At 31.5% G+C, this 21015-nt stretch overlaps 1 protein-coding gene across 1 annotated transcript in view; it reads left to right on the forward strand.

Annotated features, from left to right (window-relative positions):
- LOC108004474 (zinc finger protein 628-like) overlaps positions 1-18645 on the forward strand; it is a 29604-nt gene extending 10959 nt beyond the window's left edge. The window contains exons 5-6 of the mRNA XM_017067418.3: positions 2797-2947; positions 14736-18645. Of these exons, the coding sequence (XP_016922907.1) occupies positions 2797-2947; positions 14736-15028 (444 nt within the window). The 3' untranslated portion in view covers positions 15029-18645. The remainder of the gene's footprint in view (positions 1-2796; positions 2948-14735) is intronic.
- The last annotated feature ends 2370 nt before the right edge of the window (positions 18646-21015 follow it).

Raw genomic sequence — 21015 nt, forward strand, 5'->3', positions numbered from 1 at the left:
TTCGCAAACCGCACTCGGTTGGTGGCACGATTTAGCCCTCCTCTTCTTCTTTGCCGAATCGAAAGAAAATACGAGATGTTCGAACAGAAAAGGGGTACGAAAGGGGTATACGTTTATACGCGTTTATCGTTATTTCCGTCTCTTTGTAAGATGCAGGTCAAGGTTTGCACGTTGCGAAGCGTTTGTGTCTCGAATGTTTTTCTTATTAATAAAGATTGATAAAGGTATAAAGATTCGCGTATTAATTTTTAAATTTAATGGTATTCCAGATGTAATTTCCAGATTTCTAATGAATTTTTATTTCGATTTTAACGTGGAAATAAAGTTTTAAGGAAACAAACAGGATGTATAATTACGATCTGTTTTAAAAGGTGGATATTGATGGTTAATTATTTTTCTCATTTTGACCTGGATTTTAATGCCTCGCTTATAAATATCCCGCGATATTTCGATTCCAGCCATTCGACAGTGTTATACCGTTATGTACGGGAACGCAGATTCCATATTATATTGTTCAAGATATCGTTCGAAATTGTAGAGCAACAATCATAATAACAGTTCTTTAATTTTTCCTTCGAACGTTAAAACTTATATCTTAATTGCTTAATTCGATATGAGCGCAGAAAAATTGTACGATATCAAATTTTATACGCGATAACATGGCATTATTATTAATTACATCTTTAAAATTGAAATGAATTAAAGATGACCAAAAAAAAAATTCCTGAACTTTTGAAAACTTTCATTTTCTTTTTTTAAAAAACATTCTTATATTGCAAGAAACGTTTTTGTTACGTTAAAATCTATCGTTAAATGTTTGTCAGAATATGGAATTAATTAAATCTTCTTAAAAAATTAAAAAGATTTAAATCTTTTATTCGATTATTCGAATATTTTATATCATTCGTGATCCTTTTTATCGAAGATGATTAGTGAACACATTGCGTGTTCTTTTATCTTTGAAAAAAGTTCTTTGATGCTACGTACAATATATTCTAATATCTAGAAGAAATAATATCGTGATAATTTCAACGAGTATATTCACGTCATAAATTATTTTAAATAATTGTTAAATAATATCATTGAAAACTATTATTTAACTTTTTTTTATTTTAAAAACTTTTAATTGTTTCATAACGCGTATAACGTTTAATATATTTAACGAATCAATGGAAAAAAAGTAGTACGACAAAAATGTAAAATGAGATTTTTTGATAAATTTTAGACAAAGAAATCAAGAAATTTTCTTAATTGCAATTTCATGGAACTGAATGCTTCTCGGAGATCTCGAAACTCTACCAAAGTCATCCAGAATGCAGCTTACGATTGCACCGCTGGCTGCATTTGGACGACACCGAAGAAGTTCACCGAAACTCGTTCGCGTGTCCCTCTGGGAGACCGTAGAACGTGTAACGGCTTCTAAAGAGCTTATAAATCGTCCGTTTCGAGGTTTCCCCGAAGAAGCATCGATCGTTGCAAAAAACACCCCGCGTCTTCTTCGATCTTATTTTCTTTCCGGCGCGCGATCGACATTCGTAATGGTACAAGATTTTTTCCTCTTCTTTCTTTTTTCTTTCTTTCATTAAAGTACGAAAGAAGAATTTTTATCAAACTTAATCACGATGAATCCGTTAAGATGAAATATTTGTTATAATTTTCTAATTTTATTTACTCACTTTTGATGAAATTCCCCCCTTTTGTTTAGCAATTAAAATCGAATCTAAATCTTAACATACGAAATACGTAAGGAAAATGTCCCCGATGAAGCGAATCTTTCGAACAGTAATCCTGCACAAAGGATGTTCCACCGCGACGGGTTAATATCGTTGCAATATCCTCATTATTGATCGACGAGGGATGTGAATCATGCGTACTCGCAGCTCTCTTATACCGGTACCGGTGCACGCTCGTAATAATATCCCGCTAAAGCGGTTTCGTACGCGATTCCACGCATGTTCCACGCGTGTATCGTGAAAAGAGACACGCCTCGACAGTATTGTCAGGACTGGCGCCCATGTGACAATAAGCCCCGAGGAGAAAAACCCAAGGCTCCGTGAACACAGGTGCGCCTCACGTCGCGGTGTCGTCCGCCTTCTTCCTTCGACATACCGATTTCGATTTCCCTAAGATGGACGATCAATTTATGCACGGTAATTGATTATTTTTCTCTCTTGAAAAAGGAAAAGAAAGAAAGAAGGGGATGAATGAGGAGAAAGGAATGAAAATAACGCGAAGGACTAATTTATATTTATCATCTTAAACGATAAAGGATATGTAAATTTCTTTTTTTATACGAGTTTAAAATTATTACGAAGATTATTGGGAATATAAACTTGTTATTTGTGATAGATGAAGATGTGTCTTAGGTTTCCATCTCGTCGGACAATTTTTCGGTAGATAAAATTATTTTAGAATCGAAATGAGTGTTTGAAAAGAATTATTGAATTTTAAAATTGGAATTGTTGTAATTGTATATTTTGTAATAATTTATTTTCATTATTCTGAACAGATAAAAATTTTCTTTCTCGTACATTTGATTTCGAAGGACTTTCAAAATGATGATATTTATTTTCACGTTTTTATATCTCTTTTAGCATTTTAATTTTGCCAACAATTGCAACAAATTTGAAACTAGAATAACACTTTATTCTAGTGATAATCAAAAGAGTCTATTCTTTATCCATTATTTATCCGATATTCCGAGTAAATTAATTAAATTGAGTTTCGTCGACTTTATCTTAATTGTTCTTACAATATATTTCAATATTACAACCATATTCTTTCGTTCTGTTACAGTGTAAACAGTGCGGAAAAGCCTTCAAGCGTTCGAGCACTCTCAGCACTCACCTTTTAATACACTCTGACACCAGACCATATCCCTGTCAATATTGCGGCAAGAGGTTTCATCAGAAGTCAGATATGAAGAAACACACTTATATTCATACCGGTGAGTCTCATATATATTAAAAAAAATGTTTCCCCATAGCAAAAGTCGTTCAAATTATATTCATTTACGTAAACGTGATAAATTACATTTTATGGAACAAGTATAAATCAAAATATTGCACGTTTCGAACAATATCTAATTCTCGATCGATAAAACATCGAAAGCAACACGAAAGGCGCGCACTTGAAACAAAACTTTGTAATTGAAAAGAAACTTTCACGTTCGTTTTTCAATTATTCACCGGAGTCGTGTCGGTTCTAATATGTTCACTCGCTCTATTATTCAACCACCCACCATCGTTACCATCGTCGAAAACTGCAAATATACAATTGCAACATGTCAAAGACACACACGGCAACTAGAGTTCGCAACTTTTCGAGCTTGCAACCAGTCTTGCCTCTCGTTCACCTCGTAAAATTCCCATCGCAACAACTTTTTCTCCCCCATTTTCTTTATCGAAATTTCCAGCAACTTGTAATCGTAAATCCACGTAGAAATATAATTCGTTATTTCTATTATTCCTAACATCTTCTCTATTCAATTACTACACGAGAGACGTGTTTTTAAAACAAAATTACAGACGCATTACAATTCTAACGTATTCATATATTAATGTAATTTGAAATTTTCGAAAAGAAGAAATTCCTTTCGCATCAGTCCAACCCTCGACCCCCGTCGACCATTGTCCATCCGATTTCCGTTGAACAGGCGACGTAGCTGTCGTCGATGAAACGAAATTACGCTTATCGAGGATACGTGGCATGCGCTGGGTGTAACAAGCGATACCGAAAAACCCGTGCTGTCGTCCTGTAGCCGCGCCTTTTTGATCGACGTGGCGCGTGCATGTTAATGCCCAACTATATATACAACGCATCCTCGCGATGCACGCGTCCTCGTCCCTCTTATAACGTGTCTAACACACGCGTGCACCTATCGTGAACGCTTCCTGAATGTCATATGCCTGTGAATCACGCATGGTCATCGCGTAGTTCGCAAATTTATTATGATAGAAGGCCGTGTTTTGTCGGAAATATTATACGGAGAAAAGAAATTGTAAAACGATTGTTGCAGTTGGATAATTAACTGTTTTTTAAAATCTGAAGAATTTTGACATCGGGGACATATAATTTATAATATATGTAACGAAAAATTCTTTGACGATACCATTTCTTCGTTTCTGTATATTGAATGGTGTCTAGAATCCCGCAGGCAATGATTTTCCTACTTAGAAAAGTTGCATATTTTACGAAGATTTTATGGAAAATCGTCAAATGTCGAAACGTCAAGGTAATAAACGTTTCACTCTTTATTACTTGATAAATTATAAACAAGTTCATAAGGGGATAGAATCGATTGACCAAATGCATTAGTGTATCGGGGGTGAGAATATATAATACATTATAATTTTATAATATAATTTCTACAATTACAGTACAATAAAATCAGAATTGAAAAAGAATTACTTTTTGGGAAAAAACAATAATTCTTAATTTATTCCAAATAAGGGGTACACCTCTCGTATAATAATATATCATAAAGCGACATTAGCAAGAGTGAATAGTAAAACGAATCTCGCGTGGAAGATATTTTTAAGGTCGATTTAATCGCGTTTCTCGAGCGGAAGAAGATATATACATGTGATGGGAAACGCGCTGTTTGTCACGGTTCGGGGGAGTTTCCGGTTAGGCACGTGGCAGCCACGAGGATCGCCTCCCTTTTTTAATTAGCATAGGCATCGCAAGGGTTGAACGTGCGAGACACCTTTTTATCCATCCTTCCCAAACGATTTTTGCCCCCGTTTCACGGAACAATTATTAATGCAAATTTAATCGTTCCTCGACGCGATTTCTTTCTATTGATTCATTCGTTGGGAAAACAGCGGGCAATTTATGACCGCTTTTAACGCTCTCCCGAGGTAACGTGGAGCGAGCTTTGAATTAACTTTGAATTTACGATGAAGCAACGTGAAATATCGAACATTTATGTCCCGGGAATTGTTCATTTTTAACGGAGATTTGCTCGCTCGAAACTCGAAAAATTCCAGCCCTTTGATTTTTAATCGATAAGAAATCTGGATCTGATTGGTTAAGTTTTTTGGAATTTTAACAGTGGATGCTGGAGATGTATAATTTATAATTTTTTTCATAACTATTTTATAGCGTCACAAAATTTAATAATAAAAAACATAATATTAGAAACATGTGTTCGTCGGAAAAATGGTGGAATTTGAGATAAGTTGAAAATGAAATGTAAAAGAATTATTATACATATAAAATTACGTTTTCATAGTTTCTTGATAATTACTTTTACATATTTTACGTTTTTAAAAAAAATTTCGAATGTAAGATATTAAATTTAATGGCAGCACGTTCATTAAATAACATGACTATGAATATAAGTTGAATTTTTTATGTAATCTATTGCAATTATTACCAATAAAACATCTTAGAATATTGGTAAAAATTATATATCGATAAAATATTAACGATACAATTTCCATTTCAGATAATATATTTTTCACGCTATCAAAAATTTTTTAACCGCGATAATTGCTCTCATTATGAATTAACAAATATCTTTAAAACTTGATGTTTGGTTATCTTTTAAATATTTAAACAAGATTAAATAAGCAATATATTAATTTGATAATATATCAAATATATTGCAATTTTTTTCACATTTTAATTGTTCGAACAGGAAATTCGTCAAAGTATATTCTTTTAAACTTCAATTCCAAATATTAAATAACAAGTCATACGACAAATCTTCAATGTTCATTTTCTCGTGTACTCATTCTACATTTTGAAGTGAAAGCAACATATTATTATTAATGTGCAAAATGTATAGATGTGTGGCACTTGCTCGATTCACTTTTACCAATTATCAATTTAGTTATCATTCAAAACGAATATGTAAAACGTATTATATTTATACATATAATATCTGAGTGATAATAATTTACAATATTCGAATGACATGAGAAAAATGAATGTAAGGAAAAGATGTAATAGCATAATCAAATCCCTTGGAAGTCGTAAAGATTTCCTTTCTCCTCGAAAAAAATCAAATGTTGTTCTTTAAAAATTTAAAGAAAATGATAATTTCACTCTTAAATTTTCAACTTACAAAGGCTTGCAGAGTTAAACAGATTCGATTGTACATATTTCAAATTATAGAGATTATCACATTAATCTTCTTTCCGAATAAGAGGTTCGTACGGGACTATTATATTTACATCGATCCATTAGTCCAGCTCGGAAAATTCCTGTTTCTAATTTCTTGGTCAAAAGTAAAACTCGTTTGTTGTTCGAAAACTCGTCGGTATAATTAACGGTTAGATAAAATATGTCACGACTCATTGCGTAATCTATAACCCTGGAGTATGTGCATCGCACACTTGCAGTGTTTTCTTTTCTTTTTCTTTTCTTTTCTTTCCGAACCGTGCCACGGAATCGCGTCAATTTCGAATGTATACCTGCACACAACCACACGCTTTTCGATATGTATGCTCCTCTGGTTTTCGCGGAATTTCGATAAAAGCAGCCTTGGCGGATAATTGCGCTTAATTGTCGGGGAATTATAAAAACACGTGGACGGATATCGAATTTTAATGGGTCGGCAGAAAATAAAGTGGTGTGAACACAAAACAAAATAATCGAAACTAGTTTATTTTAAATGTTGTTTCTTTTTTTTGATTTTAATCTTCGAGAGATTAGCAGTTGTTAAAAAAAAAAAAAAAAAAAAATATCTAATACTGCATTTTGTTGCATTTACACGTGTGGTGTGTCATTATCGGGGAAATATCGATTTTTTAAAATATATCATCACGTGGTGACCACGATATTTTAGTGGAAAATAATTTTCATTTATTTTCTATTAATCAACTAATTTTCCCCTTTTTTTTTTTTTTTTTTTGGTGACTTAAATTTTTAATTTATCATATCTTTTACTTTTTGACGTTAACATTACATCTGTTATTTTGTAATATGTATACGTAATAAATATTCATAAATAAATTATCAGTCTGAGCTATTAAGATACATATTTAATATAGTTCTATAAATGTATAAATAATTTAATTATTTGAAGGAAAGGAATTTTTAACATGACGTATATCTCTTTCTGATATTTTCAATTTGCTAGAAATTTATTTAAAAAAAAATATTTTAATACAATATATATATATATAGAAAGCAAATTTTTCGATACAAACTTTCTCAATGTGCATTCTACGTATAGAAATAAAACTAGAAATAAATTAAAAATTGAACTGAGATATCCTATTACATATATGTATTCTTAAAGAAGAATGTAATTTAATAAGAAAAGTAATATAAAACATGAAATAAGTAGTAAAATCTTTCACAGACAAATCTGGATCACTTTATCGCCAATATTCTACAATATCTATTTCCATAAATCCAGCCATAAATCATTGCAATCCTCAGGAGGGACGACATTTTTATTTTAAAAAGGATTTAAAACCGATTTAAAATCCGCACATTTCTACGACATTGTTTTCTATTATCGTTGAGAAGAAAGATATCTATATAATCTTACGATTCACCAGCACGATAAAAGACTAGGATAAAGGATGTTCTCGACGATTACCGGAGGGTACAAATGAATCGTGATTCGTTGAACTCGAAGGATAAATTGTACTGTAAAATATGGCGGCACTGTAATAATCCTTTGGGGGATAATAAGCAGAAGTTCGGGCTGAACAGTGGTTACACGCAGTTTGTAAATTGTTTGCCGGAGTTTTCTACGATGAAACCTCGCCTCGTATAAATAATTCCTGTGGGAGATGTGGCACGCCTCATCGTCACAGTTATCCACCCTGCTCTTAGCTCCCCTCCGAAAATACATTTGGAATTTTATTTCAGATTTAATTTCGAACGAATTCGAGATTCTTCTTTTGTTCATTTTAATTAATATTATTGGATATAAGATAGTTTTTTACTTGATGGAAAATTATCGGGATTATTCGTAACGATAGATTTTAAATTTTTGAAAATTTCTTAGATATATTTTTGTCGAAAATAAATTTTATTTGATCACATCATTGGGATGAGAAGAATCGATAATCAGATTTAAAATTAAATTAAAGAAGATGGAATTACTGTTATTATTAATGTAATATCTAAATGATAAGATATGAAATGTTAAAATTATGCATCGGCATTGCAGCATTTCTTGCTGATCGCTTTTGAATGACAGGAAAGGGAAAGAAGAAAAGTGGGGAAACATCTTGATAGAAAAATAACGTTCCTACAGTCGTTTTGAGTAGATAACACGTGAAAAAGTTTTCTCGTAAGCATCGACAAGCGATTGAAAATAAAATGAAAGAATAAGACGTAAAACAGGAAGCAGGGATCTAAGAAAGGTTATTGGCAAAGTTTTACGTGTACATTCTTCCTTTCTCGCATATTACACGCATATTGTAGAAAATTGCATATCCTAACATGTAGTTTCATTGAAATTGTCCACTTGCGTAGAAATAAAACCGATGAAATACTATTCCATATCGAAATACCGAAGAATACTATCCTATTTGCATTAGAAAGTTTCGATCGAAGATTCTCAGTCCAGTCTTAGTAATTGATTCTTCTTTTTTCAAGCCTATTAAAAGAACATTTCTAAACAATAAAGATAAAAAGAAATTTTTCATCAAAAACTAATGAATATTCTGCTTCCAAAAACTTTTATGAATGATACGTTGCATTACATAACAATACCCTTGAACTAAATCCAAATCTGAACCAACGAGATATCGTACGTAAGAAGATATTTATCCGAGTAAAATTCGACCAAAAATGATTTTCCATCAAAAATATTAACTCTTAAATATTTGCATTAAATACAGTGGGAAGCATGATGAAAATAAGAAGCGGATGGAATTATCCACGATACAGTCACAATTGCGTAAAGGTGTATTAAAGAAGGGACAGAATGGGAAAGCAATTTCACCCGATGGGTAATATTTATCAAGTGTGTCAGCGACCGACGAACGCTCCTATCCGTCCTTTTCTACGCAAGTAGTATACGTGGCCATATATCGATCCATCTCGACTCTCATTACCGAGCCCTTAGCGGTCGACTTAAATATTTACCGTCTGAAACGTTTACTTCGTGGCCGATTTTAATGATAGCACTGCGGGATACGCGTGCGTGCGTGTGTGTGTTTTGGTAGCAATCCGTTTAATTATGCAACGACCGCTTAATGAACTTCACGGCGTAATGGCGTCGCATAGATTGCCAGGGAGCATAATCGTCGAGGAACAATTAGGATTAGGGATATTCTCGTACATTTCTTCCATTAATGCAATTAACCCTTTCGACTCTACGAATCCTTAAATCAATGATTGGTTAGTTATTAGGATTCGTGCTTTCAAGTGGCATTCGGAATACTTTTCCATGGCACGTTAAATCGATTATACGAGTGATTGATTCTTCTTCATAGTCGATGTTGTATATTCGTAATGTTGATAAAATAATGAAATGGTATAACATATTTATTTCCTTTCGATCGAAAAATGTCTCAAATTTTTATCCTTAATTTTTGTATTTAAACTTCCAAGAAAGGATTTTTTCTTTTTAAAAATATGACAAATATGAGGTGATTTTTCGAATTATTAATATTTTCTGTCATTCTACGTAATTCGAATTGATTTAATCGATGAGATTTCTTGATTCTTTTTTTTGAAAATTAATACGATAACGGGATATGTTTCTTAGATTAGGGATATATATCAAGAACGTTTAAACGAACATAAGGATTACAATTTTTGCCGGTGCCTTTTTCGGTTTTGATTGCCATTTGCAACGTTGAAGTTTATCACACCCGCATATAATTTCACAAAGTACACGTCACTTTTTTGGCGTTATCTTTCGCACAAACATAGACGTAAATCATGGAAAAAAAAAAGGAAAAAAAAAAAAGGAGAAAAAAATAAGTTGTAGAGATCGCAGTTCAAGTTCAAGTATAATTAATCAAGTATAATAGTCGCAGTGAAAAAACAAACATGAAAAAAAAATTCAACTCTATTAAAAGGAAAAGGATTAAGTTTGAAGAATCAAATTGTATTTTGAAAATGAAATTATAAATATGTTATGGGTATAAAATTTAGAAGAACGTAATTTCACATTTTTTTTTTTTTATTTAAGTAACAAATTGTTATTAGTAAGTAGAAGATAAATATTTTATCTTAATTGGAAAAACATTTTTAAAGAATTTCAAAACATATTTGTTTTTTATTAATAAATTAATAACAAATAATATAATATAAGAAAAGATAAATAATATTTCTTAAAAATAAAATTAACGTAGAAATAAGATTATTTAATAATTAATAGTAAAACTAATAGTACGTTCTATATTTTTTATACACATCCTTCCAAATCATTTTGTAATCTTCTATTCATCGTGATGTTTTTATAAATATTTTTGTTACGATTTTTTCGAACGAATTTTTCGAATCATTTTAATTGATATTATCTCAATTAATCAGATTATTTTAAATTCATCCAGTCGATTAAAGCAAATAAAATCCAGCAAAAGATATTATCGATCACTGTTTGTTTATCGATATATTTTTAAATCATTTCATTTCAAATCAATTTCTTCTGTCTGCGATAAAATTCGCGAGACGTAAAACAAACAAGACGTAAAAAAACAAATTGCATATTCGGTTTTCATGGTCGTATTTTATCAGATAACCAAGAATTCTGTCGTTCATTTTTTGATAGAAAAATATGTAATGAAATAAATGATCACTTATAATACTTGTGCAATGTTGTTCTGCAGACAACTGAAAATATTTGTTGAGATATAAAATTGGATTTAAAATAATTTACATTTAAAATTGTATTCAATTTGTTCGTTTTGTTGAAATTTGGATTAAAAATTAATTTCTGCATTTCTACAAATCTTTTTTTTTTTTTTAATCCATCTAATTAAATAAACATTAAAAGCAATAAAGAGTTTATCATTTCATTGGGACGACTTTCTCTCGGGAAATTGAAAGTGCAGATCGTCATTCTATCATAGACAACAGAAAGAATTTTTGAAAAGGCAGCGCACTTCCGCTCCGACATTTTCTCTCTAATGCAAAGTGGAATTCTTTGACGATGGAGCGGATAGAGCGTTTCTGTGATCGGAATACCAAGACGCAACTGATTCTGTTCTATCAAAACCTTTTTCCCTTCGAGAGTTTCTCTTACTGACCTATTAGAAAATGTCGCAAAAATTTTCTTTCTTCGTAAAATAATATAAAAAAATAATTAATAAATATATTTTTAAGAAGAATATTTACTTTATAACGAAACAAAAATTTATTTTAAGAGATCAATTATCTATCCATACGTATATTGAATAAGATTTCTTTATCTCTCTTTGCAAAAAATTATAACCAGACTACTGTAATCAATATACAGATATGTTTTTAATCTTTTTCTCTTATAGCACATATAATTTTTAAATACGGAATTTTAATAATAATAATATTCCCTAAGTTGTTATTCGACTGTCATTAAAGTGAAATATTATTTTTTATTAAATTGAAAACAATATCATAAATTTCCTTCAGAGTTTTTTCTTTTGAAGAAACTGATTATCGCGTATTTTAAAAAATTGCTTTGCCTTTATTCCAACGAATACTTATTATTTACATTATTTATCACATTTATAAATATAATAATCGTGAATATAAAAATTTACAAAGCGGAATTGGTTACGCGAGCAACGAACAAATTAATTAATTTTCCTGTTCAAACTATTATCCTTGGCGCTACAATCTTATATTCGATACGTTAAAAAGCATCGTTAATAACTCGATCGATATATCGCCCTTCGTCTATCAATTTAAAATCGTAATTGAAAAATCGCGCGGTGACGTGTGCCGTTCGCCATGTTTAATTTACGCGAAAATCATTTCGATAATAACCCGAGCGCCGCTCGAACGGGAGGATGCTCGTAGACAACCATCTTTCATTAGTTATAAAAGGGTTAGGTAGATCGAAAGCCGAGCGAACAATTACGATAATGGTATTTTTCCTCGCGTCGTCCTAAGCGGTGACACAAACGAAGCAAGCGGTTGCGATAACAAGGCGTCATCATCGTCGCGGTTCCGCCATTGTTCGTATTTATAGCGGACTCGATAAGTCTGATGATATATCGATGCAAATCGATTGCGAGCAATAACGTGTAAGTACCCTGAGAAACGAAGGAAACGAGAAAAACCGTGACCATCGCGCTGATGACATTTTTATCGGTGGGACAGACGCTTTACACCCTTCCTTTTTTTCTTCTCTCCTCTCTCTCTTTTTTTTCAATAATTTCTTTCACGCTTTTTCCACGCTTCCTTTGCGTGTATTTCTTCTTCTTCTTCTTCTATTCGAGAAATCCGTTTGACGAAATTGAAAAAAGCTCATAAAATTATCTCTAGCCTCTGATTTAATCGTGATCGAAATAAATATTATATTTATTTTGGCCAAGAAACGGGAATTGTTTAGCCATTACGAAAAGATATCGTTTCCTTCCCTTATTAATTCTTCGATGATATGGAAAATTTCTTCTCAAATACCGCGCAAAAATCGAAATGAGACTATTTTTTTCTCTCCTTCTCCCTTATACGTGTTTTTACACCCTCGGATAAACGTCGCTCGATCACAGTACGATGTTGTCCGAGACGAAAATTAATTTCTTCTCGATAGAATCTTAACGACAACAGGACGCGATACGCGACTTACGTATGAGCCATTTTATCGTCGTTTTACAATCGGTTCCACTGTTTACACGGAATATTTTGTCGAGATAGAGAAGGAGAGGAGGGCTGTTTGCACGATTTATCGAGCGATCATCGTTAGGACGAGTATTCGAGGACTCTTTCGAACGAGTTTTTCCATCTTATCGGTTATCCCGATCCGCATAAAAGATCGTTCTTAAAACCTGCCGATAATAATTCCGAGCAAATATTTAAGTTTCCTGGAATTTCTTGCGCTGCTCGCCGTGGAAACTTGGCGAACTTTGTGCTTAATAACTATCCTATTGTTTGCACTGAACAGCATATGCGCGAATTACGACTTGATATCCGATTGGACAATTATTTAAAACAGAACGGGTTTAGAAGGAAGTTTCACGAGATATTATGAATGTTTGAGTCATACAGAGGATACGATCAGATCGGTAAAAAGAATATTTTAAAATTTTTTTTCTTTGTTGGAAGTGGATCGCGAATACTCGTACATTTTTGATTTAAATAAAATGTGTATCTAATGTGAAGTTGTCATTATAAAATTTTGAGAATGAAAATAATAATTTTCGGAAATATCCACGGTTTACTTATGCATAAATATGATCAATTATGTTTTAATAAATAAAAAATCTGAAATAAAAACTGAAATAAGAATAAGCATTTGGTCAATAAATGCATAGATAATTTGTAATAATAAATAATATACAGGAAGAAAAGTAAAATGTATTGGATAATTGCTGATTAAATAATTGAAAAACAATTCTTGCTATCTTTTTTATAAAATCAAGGTATGAAATTAAATCACATATCAAATAATATATCGTGAAAGTTAAATATTTGATTTGTCAATGTTTAACACATTCCCTGATTATGAATTAAATGTGTAATATACTCTTCTTTCTTTTGTGATTCATAATTAAAAATTTTAAATAATAATATTATTTAATTTTTTTCTTTTTTTTTAAAGGTTTTGATTTCGCAATAATTTACTCAACTTTTAAATTCAATTATATTAACCATCTATACTGATCATAATAATTAATATTTCCAACGTATTATGAGAAACATAACATTTCTTTTCTAACAAGAATTGCACTTATCTCTCTATTTTAAGTAATCGATAATTTCACAATGCTTGCAAAATTGCATGAAAAAAGTAAAACTAAAATTTCAAAATATTTTTCAATATCAACAATAAAATAATACAACATACGTTGCAAGCATATCTGCATACAAGTATCATAATATTCTTTTAACAGAACGTCTTATCATTTAATCATAACACGAGATATTACACTCCGCGGCCTGCATCGTTTTTAATTAGCCGAGCGAATCGATTAACGACGAATCGGTCTGCCAGATCGGCAGATATCGCAAATGCGACGCGAACCAGTTTACAAATTTGATTAACGAACGTGGAATGCGATTTGGAATAATGAGTCAAGGTGAAACGATCGCACCTGAATCAACCTATAAATCGTGACGACCTGTTTGTCGTCGACCAATTCGAACAATCCCTTTGCGTCAATGTCGAGCAAAGTGACATCCGCTGCGTTTCTTTTTTCTTTTTTCTTTTTTGTAGCAAGAAGTCGAGCTTATATACTGGAAAATAAAATATTATGCGGATAATCTTTGTAAAATACCACCGTTAACTGATAATATCTATAATATCACCGTAAAATTTTTCTTATTTTAATATAATGTATATTATTATTTTCAGTTATGATTTAACTTGGATACCACATTTTGCCGCACTATCACGAGTTATGTTTAAATAACTCGTGGAGAAATATTTCTATGTTTAATAAATCTGGTTTTCAACAAACCATCACGATTATTTTCGTCCGTGAAATTATTTTTGTCAATTTCGAAGGATTATATTGTAAAAAAAATATCATTCTAAATGAAAATATCCTACGAAATACTCGATCTTAATTCCCGAGTTATACGCAAAATCAATGTATTTAATACTTTCAATGATAAATACATCCGATTATTCTTTTTTTCTAACATTTAAAAATTTTCTGTTCCAGGCGAGAAACCGCACAAATGCGTGGTCTGCGGCAAGGCGTTCTCCCAGAGCAGCAATCTGATCACGCACATGCGCAAGCACACAGGCTACAAACCGTTCCAATGCGGCCTCTGCGACAAGGCGTTCCAGAGGAAGGTCGATCTTCGACGGCACAGAGAGGGACAGCATCCGGCAGCACCCGCCCTTGACTATCGCTCCCTCCAATTACCCTCGCAGCCCGCCAACGTCAGACACTCTCCACCCCTGCAGCCTGCCTCCGCTTATCACATGATACCTGTCCCCGGCAACAGTTGAGATTCTTTGTCGAGTTGATCGCATTCACTCAAACGGAATCTCCCTTGAATCTCCATCCGTCACAGTTTGCTTCTTCTCGCTCTTTGTCTCCGTGTACCATTGGGAGGAAGTGTAAAGTAGAAAGTGGTGAATTGTTGGGAAATGGTCGAGATGAGTTCGAAATCGGTTTCTAGAACGGAAGACGAGGAATGAATATGCGAATGTGGGTCTGAAATTGAGGATGATGGGTCGATGATGATACACTTGTTTGTTAACAGTTCAATGAAGATTGGATACAAAAGAAGGTAGTATTTATTGGATACGTTTTAATGAATTATTAAATATCCGAGTTATATTTAATTTTAAAAGATTACATTGTGAAAATTAATCTTATAGGGATATATATATATATATTTGTTTAAGGATAATGATACGTACTTTTGATCAAAATTGATCGATGAAAAAGAAAAAGCATTAAATAACAAAAACAAAAGAGTTTATTATAAGAAAAAATAAAAGTCTACACATAGATAAAATTGATTGTAAAGGTGTAATTTACGATATGATTTAATTCGAAAGTAGACCCATCATAATCGAAGAGTCGCATTCCAAATAAAAAAAATGATCCTTTCAATCCAAAAAAATTTTCTACGTGAAAAAAGATTTTAAATGAGTTTCGTGTTAGGTATAAGCACACACCTGTTCGAAGTGCCTGGCTCTGCTAATAACCGGTACTTATGTACCTCCGAGCTGTTCAACAATGAAAAAACGCCTTAAGGGAGGCACGCTTTTGCATATATCTCGAGTCTAATTCAGTCGTCGCCGAGTGAAGATCAATCATTTTTTCGAGGTAGGAAATATTCAGCCGTCCATTATTGCTGTACTTTTACGGTATGTGTACCTACATATATATATATATATACATATATATATATGTAAATATACATCTTATATACTATATATAAATATATATCGAAAAGAAAAATATATATATATATATATATATACACGTATTAAGTAGGTGCAGATACGTATGTATACATATGTACACACGTGTATTGTGGCGTGGAAATATGCATAATTGAAAAATTGAAAATTAATGTCGACATAATTCAATGTAATTCAATAGAATTAATTTTACTTACAAGATGTCTTCTACGTAGAAGAAAAATATGGAAGAAAGGAAGCACCATACACGTATATTATTATACACGTGTGCGTATACATGTGTACGCATGTTCTCGCACGTATAAATCCGTATTATACTACATTATATCCGAGCCAGCGTTACCAGTTACACATGCAGGGTTTTGAAATACTTAGATATACATTTACATTTATAATAGAAGCGATTTAATCATTTAATCACTTGAGTGACAAACAATTCCTTTAAAATTCTATATTTTGTAATATAATCATTTAACACGTTGAACGTCAAAGTGATCCTTGGTACCGTAAATTTGGATCTAAGAAAAATTTCGAATTTTAATTTATTCGATATTAATTATGATGATCAGTAGAAAATGTAATTATAATGGCGTCGTGACGTATTAAGATAAAAATTATTCTTTTATCGATACGATATTAAAAAAATTGAACGAAACTTCCTAAAAAATATTTTTAGAATAAATTCGTCATTGAATTCGTCAAACAAAGGATAATTGTCACTCTGGAGATTGGAAAACAAAAAGTGTGTTTTTTAAATGTCGATTCAATATCGCTGTATATAATGAACATACAGCGATCGTGCCGCAATAATCATCGATCATATTTTTTCATATTTTTATCGTTTCTACCTCCTGCAATCAGAATCACAAGTGAGAAAAAATTTATTTCAAAGGAAAGGTGTTTTGTTACGATTACAAAAGTCGATTTGTTTGAATTTTTATTCGTTATTAAATGATGATATTCATATTGTCGTATTTTAGGTTAGAAATTTTGGATCGCAAATAATGTGAAGGTAATATGAGTATGATGTTAAAATTTCTGTCTTTATCATTAAAAATAATTTCATTTTTCTTAATAATGGCAATTTAATTGCATTTCATTTGTCTATATTGAAGTAGGTATATGTATATCAACAAAAATAAATATTTTATCGAGTGGCGCGAATATTTGAATATTTTATCTTTTATTAGAAATTTATAAATAATCTGTCTAAAAAGTTTGAATTATTTTAGTTTTATCTTTAAATATCGATATTATTCTAAGTTTTTATGTAGACAATTACTTATAAGTAGAAAAATGATTATTTTTGTTTATTCTTTTGCAAAACAGATTCGATGTCTAAATTCTCTTTGCAATTAGTATTTTTAATTAAAACTCTATTGTAAGTTCAAAAATAATTTTAAAAGTGAACGAATATATGTATATACATTGAACATTTCCAAAATATTTTTTCATTTAATTTTAATTCATTCTTCAATCATTGCGAAATGAATGTACATTTTTTTGAGACCAAAGAAGAAATTTTCATTTATTCTTGTGCAATTTTAATTCGATCGAACGTTTTATTTTCTTCATTTACTGAACAACATCGATTAGATTAATCGATAACGCATAAATCAAACTTAATAACGTTTTCCGTTTGCGATTGAAATTTCTAAAATTTTTAACCTGAAAAATTAATTTGAACACCACGATAATTGAAATGATACAAATAAATACCTTTAATTTCTTTATATTAAACATTTTCAAATTGACCAATTTCTCGAGCTTAAAACCACTTTTTAAAAATCATTCAACGTTCTTCGATACGTTCTATCAATCGCTAATCACTAATTATATAAGGAGAGGGGGAAAATGTCGCGTTACAATTGTAAATAATTTATCGAAAATCCTCGAATTAAAAAAAGAAACGAGGCAGAAAACGAGAAAAAAGAGAAGGACTAGAAAATTTCAGTAGAAATTCAATGTCTGGGAAAGAATCATAGCGGCTAGAGGACCAAAGATAGCATAAGTCGGACCTAGTCGAACGGTATTGTTCGGGTAGAAGATAAAAAGAATTGAAAGAAAATTCGAATGTTAAGCGAAAAAATACAAAATATAGAACATTAAATATACCCGAAAAATTAACCAAAGACTTTGGTCCTTGTATCCGTGCGCACGTACGGATTGTATTATATCTACCATTAGGATTAATCGATCGTTTTAAGAGCGCGAATTTTTGAAATCGAAATGTCTGTAAGCGAGTGAACTTAATATTATCTCTTTATTCCGATCGTGGAAATAATTGTTAAACCGTGTGATCGCGTTTCAGGTTATCGATCGACGAAGAAATTTTATTCGATTAAACTTTGACCCTCGAACGATTGTTATTTTATGATTATCTTTTGAAAAATTATTTTTAAAATAATGTTTCTTTAATTCACAGTAATAATCTGATTATTAGATTAAATTTATGAAGAAAATTTGACGATTGTAAATGATAATTTGAGGGTTGAATAGGAAACGAATAAAATTTGACATTAGAAAAATGACCGATGCATCGATAAATAGATTTAATTGTATGCGAGAGTGTGTGACTGTCGAGTGTTGGCGAGAAATTTTTGTGTTAATCGGTAAAACCAAAAAATATGTTTATAATTGGTATATAAAAATGGTATATCGATTGAATAAATTTTTTTTCTTACAAACCATCGATGTCTTTCGTTTTCTTGCAAAATGATGAAGCGATTTCTAGTCATTTTTCTGCAAAAAAATCAGGTATCACTTAATTACTCGATACATACCGACGAATATTTTCGCGACAGCTGGCTAAAAAGAATGTCGAACCGTTCTATCCGCGTGTTTAGTGGTGCTCAGTCATTTAAGAGGAGTAAACGAAGTGGAAGAGAATAGGGTGAAACCGTTCGCATTCTTTTGGTGAGTTCGGTCAACCGAACAGCAGGGGATAATTTTTCGTTTCCCTTTGAATATTAATCAGAATTATCTATTCTGCTTCAAGTCTATATTTCCTAATTTTTTGAATCGTCAGATTCTCAATAGTATTATTATAAATAAAACTTTAAAAGTTATCTTCATGAATAAAAGTTAAACATAAATTATTGGCCACTCTTTCCTAAACCAATTTACGAAATGTTTCTAACATTATCTCTATTGACTGTTCATCGTATATACACAATATATGCTCTACACAAATAAATATCTTTCTCTATTTAATAGTACGTTCGTTCTAATAAGTAATAAGATCAAAATTTTAAACGAAGAATTATAATAAATTTCGAACGCTCCTCGAATAAAATAATTAATATTAAAAAAAGAAGAGTCATATTTATGGTACAGGCTACGTTTCACGAAGTGAAGCATATTAACCGCGTAAATAAATAATCACGTTTTATTTCGAAAAGTTTCAACTGAACACCTCGTGAAAAGTCCTCGAAAGGTATATCATTAATAATTTCTTCTTTCATTCTTACCGGTCACGTGAGGCAAACATCCGAGTAAGAGTGTAGGTTTCATGGCGTTTCGCTTATCTTTTATATTAGCGTATTCCACTGCGACACGCTGCCTCCACAATATAAATAACAAGTCGGTAAACAATAGCGTTTTTTACTAGAGCTACTCGTGTCACGCTATGCGGATGGCAAGCTTGATCGTTCTACAATTACATTTCACGTAATCTTTATATTTTTATTCGTCATTTCTTTTTTTCAAGTCATGTCGTGTGCAAGATCGAACGTTACATCGAAATTATTCGTGAAATTACTATTAAATATAAAGTTTATTGCTCGTGATAAATAAATCATATAAGAACAATTGCTATCTTGTATTTGACCATCCTCGAATTACATTACTTTGAAACTTTTAGAGAATTTTTACAGATTCACGACCAATATTATAATAATTGTAGCCTAATTCTTTCTTGCATCAGTGTGATTTCTTTTTTGGATATTCTTGAATGAGAGATTTGTACGTTAAATATTCGTCACAATGGAAGATATTATATTGTATATATATTCTGTTACAAAATTATGTACTTTTATCGTATGGTGATGATATTTGTTTCGTTTATCCTACGTAAATGGAAAAAAGTTTGTGGAAATTTAATAGAAACATTTGAACGTCTTAAATTGAAATGTTTCCGTTCCACCCTAGAAGCCTTGGAGCGAAGCAGGTGAGAAAAAGGCGCGTAAAAAAGGAAAAGAAAAAAGGAGGATCGACGGTGTAATAGATTATCGACGATTATCCATCGCCTCGGGGACGAATTACCAATGGTGGACGCCTCTTTCGAAGGATAAGCGATAAAAGCGCGATAGAAAAAGATAAATTATCCAAGATAGCATCTTGTTCCTTTATTTTAACCGACGTTGGTCCTCCAGATTCTTGTCAAGAACGTTTTACTAATCTGACACGGTAAACAATGGCCTACGAATCGCGAAATTGAATTTTAATCGATCTTTTATAATAGAAAAATACGTGTATATAAACAATTGTCTGTTATTAAAATTATACAAAAATATTAATCCATTTCTTACGATTCATATTGAAAACTTTGAACGACGAATTATGTTAAAAAAATATATATAGAATTTAAAATATAACATATCCGATACACTTCCTCTTCAATTGTCGATTAAATTTTCAGGCAACGTGTAAATATTAAAAAATGCAATCATAAAAATCAGTTTTATGAATTCCTTTCACTCCTCCCTTCATTTTTATTCCCCTCTTCTACAGATTGCTTCCGTTGCAAAGAGTTTACGGAAAATTAACTTATTCATGTGTTCGCAGTTTCGTCACGACTTGGAAGATTTATGATTTAACACACAGAGTCATAGCTCTCTGAATTAAAGAGGAAATTTTTTTTATCACTTTGCATTAACATAATAGATTATGTCTTCGAAATGTACGAGATACACGAAATCCCGAGAATTTACAGATATTAATTATTTTCTAATTTAATCATATTACCAGTAATTCTTTTCTCGGCAACCCTATCTATTCTTGATATGCAATTTCGCTTATTTCAACGATTCCATCTTGTTTTTTTTCTAATCGTTCCTATA

Source organism: Apis cerana, linkage group LG14, assembly GCF_029169275.1.
Source record: "Apis cerana isolate GH-2021 linkage group LG14, AcerK_1.0, whole genome shotgun sequence".
In the NCBI taxonomy this organism is placed as follows: Eukaryota; Metazoa; Arthropoda; class Insecta; order Hymenoptera; family Apidae; genus Apis; species Apis cerana.